This window comes from Kogia breviceps, chromosome 14 (genome assembly GCF_026419965.1).
Source record: "Kogia breviceps isolate mKogBre1 chromosome 14, mKogBre1 haplotype 1, whole genome shotgun sequence".
NCBI classification, from domain to species: domain Eukaryota; kingdom Metazoa; phylum Chordata; class Mammalia; order Artiodactyla; family Physeteridae; genus Kogia; species Kogia breviceps.
This window is the reverse complement of record NC_081323.1, coordinates 553283-564922: the sequence shown is the minus strand read 5'-3', so window position 1 is coordinate 564922 and position 11640 is coordinate 553283. Positions and strand designations below refer to the sequence as shown.

General features: G+C 62.7%; 1 protein-coding gene across 1 annotated transcript; it reads right to left on the bottom strand.

Annotated features, from left to right (window-relative positions):
- Window positions 1–54: 54 nt before the first annotated feature.
- On the bottom strand, window positions 55–11225 carry STMN3 (stathmin 3). The gene is made up of 5 exons (XM_059036603.2): window positions 10631–11225; window positions 4307–4399; window positions 3914–4089; window positions 2551–2742; window positions 55–1975 (listed from the first exon to the last, which is right to left on the bottom strand). Exons 1-5 carry the CDS (start codon window positions 10647–10649, stop codon window positions 1916–1918), a joined length of 540 nt encoding a protein of 179 aa, XP_058892586.1. The 5' UTR covers window positions 10650–11225; the 3' UTR covers window positions 55–1915.
- Between the last annotated feature and the right edge of the window lie 415 nt (window positions 11226–11640).

Here is an 11640-nt window from a genome sequence, read left to right as displayed (position 1 = left end):
CCCCACAGATGCAGGACACACACTGGGACAGTTCAACCGTTTCTTAAACACACACATTTTTAAAAATCATTTAATTTTTAAGTTCACTTTTACTACGTGGATGAGATGGATGTGTATTACACTAGGGCTTCCGCTACGAGAAAGCTGCCACTGCTCAGAGAGATCCAACCCTCAGTCCCCTTTCCGCGTCCCATGCAAGCCACCGCTGGGCACTGCTGGGTTCCAGTCCTGGCTTGTCACTCCCTTGGGGGCTGTCTCAGTGGGGACAGGGAGGGGGGCACAGGTCCCAGCTTCCCCCGAAGCCCACTGCAATGGGTCAGTACCCACCCCAAGCTCCCTAGCTTGGCTCTGGGAGGTCACCAGCAGTGTCCCCATAGGTTTCTGTAGAATGAAAGCCAGGGGCACTGAGGGCTGCAGTCATCTGCTTTCTGAGGCACTGGCTCTGGGTCCTTCCTGCAAGAGACGCCTCATGCTTTCCACCGAGAGGCTGGCCAGCGAGGACTCAGACCCAAGCACCCAGTCGTGGGGCTGGTCTGCCATGGAGAAGAGGAGGCTGCTGCTGTGTCCAAACACGTAGCCGTCCTCAAAGGCTGGTGCTGGGGGGGGTCAAGAGGTCCCCCCAGACTGAGGGAGGGGAGGGGGAGGAGGCCAGCCGAGGAAGGTCTTGGCAGGAGATAGAGCCAGGCCTCCAACCTGCAGGCTGGCCAGAGTGGGCCACCAGCCAGGAATGGAAGGATGGAGCAGGTGAGGAGGTGGCTTGGGAGCCCTGTCCCCTGCCCCCCGACATCCAAATCTTCAGGCACTGGTCCCCCGCCCCCCCCCAGCATCAACTCGGGGCTCCCAGAGGGGCACTTGTGGCTGCCACCCTCTCACACTGGGCCAGCTGTCCAGAGGTGCGCCTGAAAGCCCTGTGGCCAGGGGCAGCAAGGGAGCATCTTTTGACCAGAGCAGAGGGCACACGGGAGGGGGCTGAGACTCCAAAGGGATATAAGGATGGGTCCTCCAAGGGCATCTGCAAAGCCTGGAGAAGGAGAGGAGGGACAGTGGGAGGCTGGCTTTCCCTGCACAGGTGCTGGGCCACGAGGAAGAGGGCCCTTCTGGGAGGAGGGGCCAGCATGTGTCCATGCTGCCCATAACCCTCTAGACCACGGCAGCTTGCTCACAGGTCCCTCGTGGAACATGCCCACTCCCCTGAAGATCCAGGCCAAGCCCCACCCCACCACCACTCCAGCCAAAGGCAATGACCGAAGCCTCCCAGGCCAGCCGAGGGTGCAAACCTCAGGCCAGGGGGGTCTCAGAGGGCCCCTGTGCCACCACATTAAAGCGTGCTGCAGCTCCTACCCACCAGTTCCAGAAAGCACCACCGCACACGGGGTTCCCAGGGCTGGCCAGTGATGGTACCTGGCCCCTGCTGCCCAGAGGCCCTTCTCTGTCCAAGTCGGTCTTCCTCCGCCCCCTGCTGCGTGCCCAGGGGAGGACATCCAGGGGACGTGGCCCTGCCTGCCGGCGGGAGCTGCCTCAGAAAACATGCCCTAAGTGACAAGGTGCTCACAGCACAACCCAGCACAAGGACCTGCGTGTTCCTGCCACCATCGCTGGATTTATTGAGGTCGCCACCACGTCCACTGAGAGGGCTGCCAAGAGGGGACCCAGCCACCGCCAGCCTGGGGCCTGAACTGAGGGACTGTGTGCCACGCCCTGGGGGCTCCACAGGGACAGCCTGTGGTCAGAGCCTTGCCACGAGGACTAGACAGCTCGGAACGCGGAAAGAGAAGCCGAAGCTGGGAGAACAGGAGGGGAGGGAGGAGCGGGAGCAAAAGCGGCATCTAGACAAAGTCGAACAAAACAAAACCAAAGCCCAGATGTGTTCTTGTCTCATCTCGGGATCCAGGCGCCGTGCTGTCCAAAAGGCCCCTTAGCCGGACATCTCCCCACGCTGCTCCTTGTTCCTGCGCACTTCGGCAGCGTGCAGCTCCTGCCGGGACAGGCAGGGTGGGCGGGGCTCTGCAGCCGGGAGGGGCGGGGTCCTGCCCCCCACTCCTGGGCTCTGGGGGCCCTGCCCTCCGGCTCCCGGGCTTTGGGGACCCTGGGCTCTTTTCCTCCCTAGACTGGCTCCGTCCCAGGTGCGGCAGATGCGACCAATGAGGACACCTTAGTGACCAGGAGCAACAGAGGGCAGAGGCAGGCCCGCGTCACGGACTGAAAGTGCGGCTTGAGGGTGGGGGCTGGCCCTCAGTGAACCTGGGGTGGTGTCCAGCCCGGAGCATTGTGACTCAGGGAATTTCCCGGGGAGTGAAGGCTCGGGGCTCCGCGGAACTAACCTGGTCCCGCTCGCAGGGAGGCTGCTCCGGCCTGGGCAGGGCCTCGCCTCACCCTGGCTGGCCCCAGTAGGACGGGGCGTCACGGGGAGGCCGGACTGCGGGAGCGCTGCTAGCGTAGTGGCAGGGACCGGCCGAAGCCCGAAAGAAGGGGCTCCTGGGGGCCCCCCGACTCGGGCCCCGCCTCCCCGCCCGGGCCCCGCCCCGGCCTCGGCCCCGCCCCGGCGCGCACCTTCTCACGCAGCCGCTCACGCAGCGCGGCCAGGTGCGCTTCGCGGATCTCCTTGCTGAGCTCCATCTTGTAGTTGAGCTTCTCCTCGGCCAGGCGGCTGAAGTTGTTGTTCTCCTCCAGCGCCTTGTGCAGCACCTCGCGCTCGTGCTCGCGCCGCTCCGCCAGCTGCTTCAGCACCTGCGCCTCCTGCGTCTGCGCGGGCGGCCGGGCGGGCGAGCGTGAGGGGCGGCCGGGCCCGCCCCGCCCCGCCGGCCTCCCTGCGGCGCTCTCCGCGCCCCGCCGAGTGCCCGCGCCCAGCCCCGCCGCCCAGCCCGAGCCCACCGCCTCCCGCCCACCGGCCTCGTCCTCGGGGAGTTCGGACCTACACTGTCCTGCCGTCAGCTGTGGGGACCACCTCATCCCCAGGCAAGCCCTCCCTGTCCACCCTCGGCCGCAGAGCCGCCCCCTCCCCGCTGGGCTCAGGGCGCGCCCGCTCCATCCCGCTCCAGAGTCCGAGCTGCCCTCGGGGAATGTGGGCTGTCACGGAGCCTTCCCCGTCTCCTCAAACGTCTGCCCGCTGAGCACAAAGCAGGTGCTTAATACACACCGGGTTCTGAGTTCCCTAAGGTGCCGGGGGCGGTGGAGGAGTCCCAGGGCCGCTCGGGAAGGGACGAGTGGGAACGAGGAGGGTGGGGCTGCTGACGCCACTGTCCGGCCCTGCTGGTGGCCGCGGGGGTTGACCCGAGGCGCCCAGAGGTAATTAGCCTCCCTCAGCCTCCTTCGGAAGGCTGCTGGGCTCCACCCACGTGCCAGTCACTACTAGTTAACCCCGAGAAGCCTGGGTCCCCAGGGCTCACCGGTCCTGCCGTAAGGGGGATAGAGCTGCTGCCCCTGCCCAGTGGGCTTGGGCACCAGGACAGCACTCCTGAGAGCATGTGCTTCTCTGCGTGTGTCTCAGTTTCAGAGGAGCTGGTGTGAGAAAGGGTGGGGAGGGACCTGCTTCTCCCAGGGGTCCCCTGAGCTCCCAGCTCGAGGAAAGCCCTTCCTTAACGCTCCCCTGCTCGGGAGGCTGTCGCGCAGCCTCCTGTCCCAGGGCCTCTCCTGGGGCTGCCACCTGACCCTCCCACCCTGCCAGCATGGCCAAGGGTGCCTCTCCCAGCAGTATCTGGCTCCTGGCTCCTTGCAGCTAGCTGCCATTGAGGGCTCCTTCCTCCCCCCTGTCTCATTCTGATGGCTCAGGAGGTGGCCCCGGGACCATGAGAGCCTCTCTGCTACAGGCCCACAGCCAATCGAGTGCTTGGGGCGCCCCGCACCCTGGGGACGCTGTCTGCGGCAGCAAGGCCCCCGACGGTCTTTATCAGGACCCAGAGGGGTGGCTCCTTACCTTTCTCCGCCCCTCGGCTGCCTCCAGCCGCCTCTGCAGCTCCTCCAGGGAGGTGTCCTTCCTCTTGGGGGGGGAGGAGAGCATGGGACTCTCCGGGGACAGGTCGGAAGGGGACTTGAGGATGACCTCAAAGCTCTGGCCGGAGGCCCTCTTGTCCAGCTGCTTCACCTCCATGTCTGCAGGGCAAGAGCGGATGGGGGCTTCAGGAGGGCCGCTCATGGAGGGCCAGGCCGAGCGCACACCCAAGCCAGGGGTGGAGGGGGGGTGAGGCTGCTCGCGCGGGACTCCCAGGACCGGCCCCTCCCCACAGGGAGCCCTCTCCAGGAGGCAGCCAAGCGGGGGTTCGCGGACGCCACAGGAGGGGTAGCGAGGGCAGCAGCCGGGCGCACTCACCCCCATACTGGTAGCTGGCGCTGGGGTGCGGCTGCGAGAAGCAGGAGCAGATGAGCGACAGCACCGACAGCTCCTTCATCTTCTCCTTGTAGGCTGCGGGCGTGAGGCCAGCCTGAGCGGCCGCCCCGTGACGCCTCCAGCCCCGGCTCCCTGCGCGCCCGCCCCCACCTCCCCGCCCCCGCCCCCGTTGCTGCCCCCGTGCGCTTCTCTGGGGGCCTGTGTACCCTGATCTCTTGCGTCCCGCATCTCTCGCTACGTCCCTCCCTCCCTCCCTCCCAGATGTTGGCTGTCTTTCCCTGGGCGCGCCTCCCTGTGGGTGTCCTGCATTGGTCTTTCTGTTCCTGTCTCTGAGTCCCTGCCCGCCTCTCTTTGTCTCTGCCTCTCTCTCCCTCCTCTTCTCTCTCTTGGCATTTCTGTCTGTGTCTCCGTTCATCCTTCTGTCTTTCTGGCTCTCCATCTGTCACTGCGTCTCTTTGTATCTTTACGCCTCCATGATTCTTTGTCACCGCGTATCTTCCCGACTCGCCCCTCCACGTACTCGTCCTTCCTCCCCTTCCCTCTCATGGACACTTGCCCCGTCGGTCGAGAGGTTAACCACCACACTCGTGACTGGGTCAGCACAAATGTAGGGCTTCTGCAGGCAGCAATTTCTTGGGCCGTGCACCTAGGTGAAGCCCTCAGACCCTCCTGTCTGCCCCCCAGCCCACGCCCCATGTACCCTGCAGTGCGCCCACCGTGGGATGAAATCAGGTTCTCACCAGACACGCACTGGCCGCTCATCCAAAGCCAAGGGGACGGGAGCTGTCCGTTCAGCACCACAGCCCACCCTCTGGCCTTGCAGGGTGAGTGCCCGCAGCCAGTCTCTACACTACCCAACCAGAAAAGGAGGTACGCCCGCCGAGGCCCTGAGCCTTGTCAGGGAAGGGGAGATGCTTGCTCTCAGAATGGAAATAATTGAGCTCTTTGTGGTTTGTTCGTAGCAAGCCAGGCCCCAAAGCAGACGCATGGGTCTGATGTCTCGCTGACTCTCAGCAATCCTGTATGCCCAGTACTGTCACCCCCACTCAACCAAGAGGACACTGGGCCCAAGTAGCTGGGTGACTTGTTCAAACCTCCTCCAGGGAAACCCCAGGTGGTCTGTGTTCTTTCCACCACTGCAGTAGGTCCCAAAGACTAGGGGGCTCAGGCCCATGCACCAGCCTCCCTGGCTGGAGAAGCTAGGAGAGGTCTCTAGAGAGATACTCCACGGAGAGCGGCTCCGGCTTCCATGAAAGAGCGCGCATAGTTACCCGCAGCATTCTTCCAAGGGGCAGACAGGTTGGACAAGAAACTTTCTGATGAAAGGTCACACAAGATAATGCTTTTAACTTGATTTACCGTAAAATTGGGGCAAGTGCTGGTGTAGAAACAGGACGCAGGACAGAAGCGACTAGGCCCTGTCTGAGGGAACAGCTTGCTGTGAGCAAGGTCCAACAGCAACCAGTGCAGAGAATGATGTTACTTGATGGAAATGTCCTGATGACCCAGACTCTTCCGGAGAGAGAGCCCAGGAAGTTGTGAAGGGAGCACAGAGGGTCCCTGAGCAAGCAGCAGGGAGAGCCTTTGGCGTCTTGGAGGAGAAGCAGGGCAGAGACACATGACTTGGTCATCGGCTCAGGAGTGTGGGAGGAAGGGCCGGGCCTCAAGGGGGATTTGGGCCTGACTTGTCGATTTTGCTTTTTCACAAGCAGAATCTACTCGTGTATTACTTATGTCATTAAAAGTTAACTTTAGAAAGGAGGCTGAGGGGTACCTCCCAGGACGTGTGCTTGGGAGTTAGAGGAGGTAGGACCAGGCAGAGCAGCTCTCCAGGAACAGCAGACCGGGAGATATTTGGACATTTGGAGAGGCTGGGGAGGTAGGCAGGCCTACCTGGTGCTCAGAAGGGAAGGCGGGGCAGGGAGTGGGAGGGAGTCTGGCCACGGGCCTACCTGGGTCCTGGGAGAGGCCAGGGAGGAGGGGCCTCGGTCTAACCCTGCCAGCACCCACCACTCTGGCAACACACACCAGCCCCCTACCCTGACCTTTCAGAGAGTCCTTTCTCATCCCGTGTTAAAACCTCCAAAAGAGTTTACCTTACAGGCCAGGAACCTGGGGCCTCACAGCTGCTCAAGGCCCTCTCTGCCTCAAACCTGAGATTTTCCCAGGAAAAGGGTTGCAAATTAATAACAGACGAATTTTACAGACAATTGCCAGGGGCTCCCTTCCAGGCAACTGACGTCTCAGCCTGGAGGGGGGCTGGTGGCAATTCAGGGGCAGGAGGGGGGAGCTTGGGCAGGTGTGAGTATAGGCAGGTGGGAGCACCGTGTCCTCGGGGGGGAGAGGGGAGAGAGCTGGGGTCTGGAGACTGAGGTCAGAGTCTCCGAGGTCATGGCTCTGCCCAGGGGACAAGTGTGCAACTGGGAAGTGAAGGACCATGTCCTGCAGCTGCAAACAGGGATGCAGCTCAGCATCCGGTGGTCGCGGAGATCCCCTCGGTTGGTGGCCTATGAGGACCTTCCTTCTCAGAAGGCCCTTCCTCAAGAAGCCCAGTGGGAAGGGGCAACTCCCCCGGAGGGGGCTTGGGAGTGAGGCCTGCGCTGTGGTCTGGCTGCAGGTCAGAGGGGACTGAATGGTGGGTGGGGAACCGGCAAATTTGGAGAGAGTGAGGAGGGGGCAGCCTGCAGCAGGGTTGGAGATCAGGGCTGGGCCGAGCCACATGCAAGATGGGAGGGTATGCCTGTAGTTTCAGAGCCGGAGGGGCTTAAAGTTCCTCTCGTTGCAGAGGGAAGAGGTGGAGGCCCAGGCCTCTCCACAGACATAGCTCCAGCCAGGAAGTGGGGCCTCGAGGCATGCCCTCCCTTTTCTCTCCTCACCAGGACCCTCTCTTCCTTCCCCATCACTGACTTCAGAAAGTCATTAAAAACAAATCTCTACCATGAACTGGATTGCTTTTATCCTCCCTTCATAGTAAATGTTAAACATGCAGAAATGCATATTGACCTTTTGGATGATTACATCTCAGAAGAGCAAGAGTTGGAAGGCACCAGATCAGCCTAAAGCACCTGGTAACAACAATAATTGTGCCCAAGGGGGATGGGGTGGGCACAGAACACCCTTCCTGCAGACTGACTCTCAAGACCAGCCAGCCCAGGCAGACACCCTCATCAGCCTCATTTCTACAGAGGAGAAGGAGGTTCAGAGAGGGCAAGTGGCACTCCCAAAGTCACACAGCATGCCAGGATGGCAGCCCTGTCATGAGCCCAGACCTCTGCACTTTCCTGTGGGGAGCCTCATGAGGGGTGGGGAGGTCTTCCAGAACTGGGAGGGAAGGGGGCCCACAGATTCCCGCTCACCTCTAAAAGGGCCCTGGAGGCTGCTGCTAACTGCCTCCTAACAGATGGCGCTTGTGGCCACCCAGGCTGTCCCTCTCTCACTTGTCAGTCTCTTCCATCAGTGTTGGGAGCCCAACATGGCAGGAGTTGACGGCAGGATTCACCTTTCTCTAGGAAATGTGGCTACAACAGTCATGCTTCCTGCCATGGACTGGGCACTCACCTCTTGCCGGGCCCCAGGCCAAGCACTGTTTCCTGAAATAGCTCATTCACCCCTCAGAACAAGCCTAGGGGAGGTGCTGTCACTATCATGGCCACCCAGATGGGGAGTTGAGCCCCTGAGAGGCTAGGAAGCAGGTGCAAGACCTCGCGGCTCGCCAGAGTTGCATAACGGGATGAACACGAGCAGGTCTACAAAAGTGCCTGAAGAGCTGAGCACCTGGGAAGGACACCAAGACGCAGTGTCCTCAGAACGTGGCCCATCAGGAGGCCCTCAAGGGAGAGGCAGGGGCAAAGCTTTCCAATCTATGCACAAAGATGAGGCTAGCGCAGTCCTGCAGCGGCCACAGACCAGAGCAGAGGTGACACTTCAAGGCCACTGAGGCACGGAAGTCCGCTCCAACCAAAGATGTGTTTTCAGAGAGAAGCCATAGCTGGTTCACTTACACCAATTTCGGCCACAGTTACCGGCGCTGTCACGTAGCCACTTCTGGGCCAGACCTCTCTCCTATCAAACTGTTATGGCCGGGAGAAGCTGCAGGTAAGCACAGGTGTGTGTACACATGGGCTGTGCTCTATAGAGGGCAGTGCTGATGACAGAACATGAAAGGCCCAGCCCCATGGCATGTCAGCTAGGAGCAGTTCTCCAGCTGGCACTGCAGTATGTCTTTGCTGGCCATGCTGGACAAAACTGACCAATTGCACTCACGGTCTCCTTCTTTCTTTTTTCTTTAAAAAAAAAATTTTTTTTTTTTGGCTGCGTTGGGTCTTCGCTGTGGCACGCGGACTTTCTCTAGTTGCTGCAAGTAAGGGTTACTCTTGGTTGCGGTGCGCGGGCTTCTCATCATTGCGGTGGCTTCTCTTGTTGCAGAGCACGGGCTCTAGGCACGCAGGCGTCAGTAGTTGTGGCATGTGGGCTCAGTAGTTGTGGCGCACGGGCTTAGTTGCTCCGCGGCATGTGGGATCTTCCCGGACCAGGGATCAAACCCGTGTCTCCTGCATTGGCAGGTGGATTCTTAACCGCTGTGCCACCAGGGAAGTCCCGTGGTCTCCTTCTTGACACCAGGGGTAACTTGGACACCCAGAACAATCCTGGGAAAAAGCATGGGTCAGCAGTGCCCCAAAGTCTGGCCAAGAAGAGGGTCTGGTGCCAGGAAACTCTAGGGTCAGAGGGTCTGGGCCCAAGCCCTGATGGCCATCGGTGGTGTGGCTTCGTCTGCATCCCTCCAGCGCCTAACCTCAGTCTGCTCGTGTCAGAAGGATGAGAAGGAGCCCTGTTGTGCAGGGGTTTTACCAACGGGGTGAAAAGCTGATAAATGCTCCCAGGAGTGGCTGCCCACTGTCCCCCAGCTCAGGCACAGATGGTGAATGAGGACGCACAGACCTGCCCCAGTGTGGGATTGGGGCAGCACTGGCCACCCTCCCCTGCTGGTCCCAGTATCTCCGGGGATGTCAGGGAGAGGGCAGGGGGCGTATGAAGTCCAGATGGATAAGACCCCCAGATGGATTTGGGGCTGTGTGTGGTCAGTGACGCACGTGGTCCCCTGCCAGGCTCCCGCAGAAGTCACTGGGGGCCAGAACCGCCGGCCCTGAGGGGCGGGGTCAGGGCGTTGCACACGTGGGTGTGCGGATCTCTGGCGCCTCAGGCAGAAGCGGGCGCCGCGGAGAGAGTCGAACTAGCTGGGGAGAGGGGATTGCAGAGAGCCGCCCCCAGGGCGGACGGAAGGGTGGGCGAGGTGACGGGGTGGAGGTGGGGGCCGCCCGCCCGCCTAGCCATCTCGGGCACCGAGTGCAAAGGTGAAGCCGGTCCCTGGGAAAGCCAGACTGGGCAGAGCGTCCTTGCCCCGGGGGTCGCCTGGCAGCACTCCCGCGTCCAGTATCTGTCCCGCGTTTCCCGCCTCGCCCGGTGCCCGCCCCTCCGCGGCAGCTCCGCGCCTGCTGCAGGCCCGGGAGGAGAGGGTCGTGGCCGTTGAGGGCGGTGGGTCTGCAGCGGGGAAGGTGGAGCGGCGGGGGAAGGAGGGGCAGACGCCCCCATCCTAGAAAGGCTCGGAAACAGCGGCAGCCCATCCCCCATCCCATCCCGCAGCGTAAAGGGCGGTGGCTTTTTCGACCGAGGCGGGTGGCACTGTTGTCACAGAGGGTGGTCCCGAGCCCGCAGCGGCGAGGGGAGGGCGCGGCTCGGCTCAGGTTTCCGTTTCCCGTCTTCTCGCAGCGCCCCCTCCCGTCCCCCGGCCCGTCCGTTGGCGCAGGGAGAGCCTGGGCCCCGCCGGCCCCGGGCTGGGACTCCTGCAAAGGGTCCCGCGCTCCTCCCTCGTACCCCCGAGAAGGCGCGGTCCGACCCGGGTCTGCGGTCGCCGGGCGCCTCCAGGGACCCTGCCCGCATCCCGCGAGCGCGCCCACCCACGGTTCTCGGAGCCATCCTGAGGCACTCGCTGCCGGCCTGGCGCAGCGGGGCCCCAAGGGGCAAGGGCAGCCCCGCACCGATGCCCCCACCCCGAGCGGGGCCCCTGCTGTGCGGCCCAAGTCCGTTAGGCTGGCGCCGCAATCCCCGCCTCATGGGCACCGGGTCTCCCCACCCGGCGGCCCTGAACCCCGTCTCCCGCGGGTTCCGCCCGGAGCGCGCCCACGCCCTTGCAGAGCGTGGGGTCCGAGATGGGAAAACACTCCGTAATCGGCCCAGCAGTGGGCGAGGCCAGACAATAGCGTCTGCTCAGATCCGCCGCCCCAGGACTCCCGAGGCCCCGGTGCCTACCGGACACGGTGCTGGCCATGGTGCTGGCGGCGATGGGGTTGCGGAGGCCGGAGAGGCGCGGGCGGTGGCTGGAGCTGCAGTCGGCGAATGCTGCAGTGTCGGGGAGGGGAGGGGGCGGGGGAGGGCAGGAGGCGGGAGCAGCGGGGAGAGGGAGGGAGGGAGGGAGGGAGGGAGGGAGAGAGAGAGCGCGCCGGGCTGTTGCGCGGGCTGCAGCCGTCAGAGGGAGGGGGTGATGGGAGGGGAGAGATCGGCCTGGGACGCAGAGTTGAGCGCTGCAGCCAGTTGCCCATCCTCCCACCGCTCACCACTTGGAGCCGGTGCCCCCCCACCTGGCTTTGTGCACTCTCGGGGGGATGGCGGAAACAGCCCCCAGTTCCCCAGGGTGGGTGCAGCAGGAGGGGATAGGCCTCCACATCAGAGTGGGGTAGGAGAGCTCTTCACTGAGGCCAGTGGAGGCTGGGAGGTGCCTTCTGTGCGCCCAGGCTTGTGCTGAGGGCAAAGCGAGTCATGGATGGTGAGGGTGGGGGCTGGTCCGGAAGGCCTCCACGGGCATCTGAGAGCAGCTCCTGAGGCAGAGAAGAGGGTAAGTTGATGTGAAGAGGCCTAGAACAAAGGCTTTGCAGCGAGACGAGACTGCAGCCAATCCCAGCTCTGTACTTGCTGTGTGACTGAAGGCGAGTTTCTGACCTCTCTGGGCCTCCATTTCTCGGGTGTGAGATGAGACAATGGTGTCAGTCCCCAGGTGGTGTAGGAGGGATGTGCACACTTGGTGAGTCGGGGGCGTCCTGCCCCTCCCCCCACCAGACTCAGGGTTTTGGTTGATACCCCCAAAGGCAGAGCTGTTCCCGCAGTGACCATGTCAGCTCTTTGGTGACATGGGTGATGTCACCCATCACCCATTTGGTGATGGGGATGGGAAATCAGGCAGATGGAGCGTCATTCCCATTTTAGGGACGGAGCCACCGAGGCCAAGAGAAGTGCTGACTCCACAAGCAGTGAAGTCCTAGAGC

Bases quoted from the DNA above. Each gene is read 5' to 3' on its own strand.
- STMN3 (XM_059036603.2), bottom strand. The intron at 4,090-4,306 runs GTGAGTGCGCCC...CTTGCCCTGCAG, and splicing joins CGCCAGCTACCAGTATGGGG to ACATGGAGGTGAAGCAGCTG. The intron at 2,743-3,913 runs GTAAGGAGCCAC...CCGCCCGCGCAG, and splicing joins CAGCCGAGGGGCGGAGAAAG to ACGCAGGAGGCGCAGGTGCT.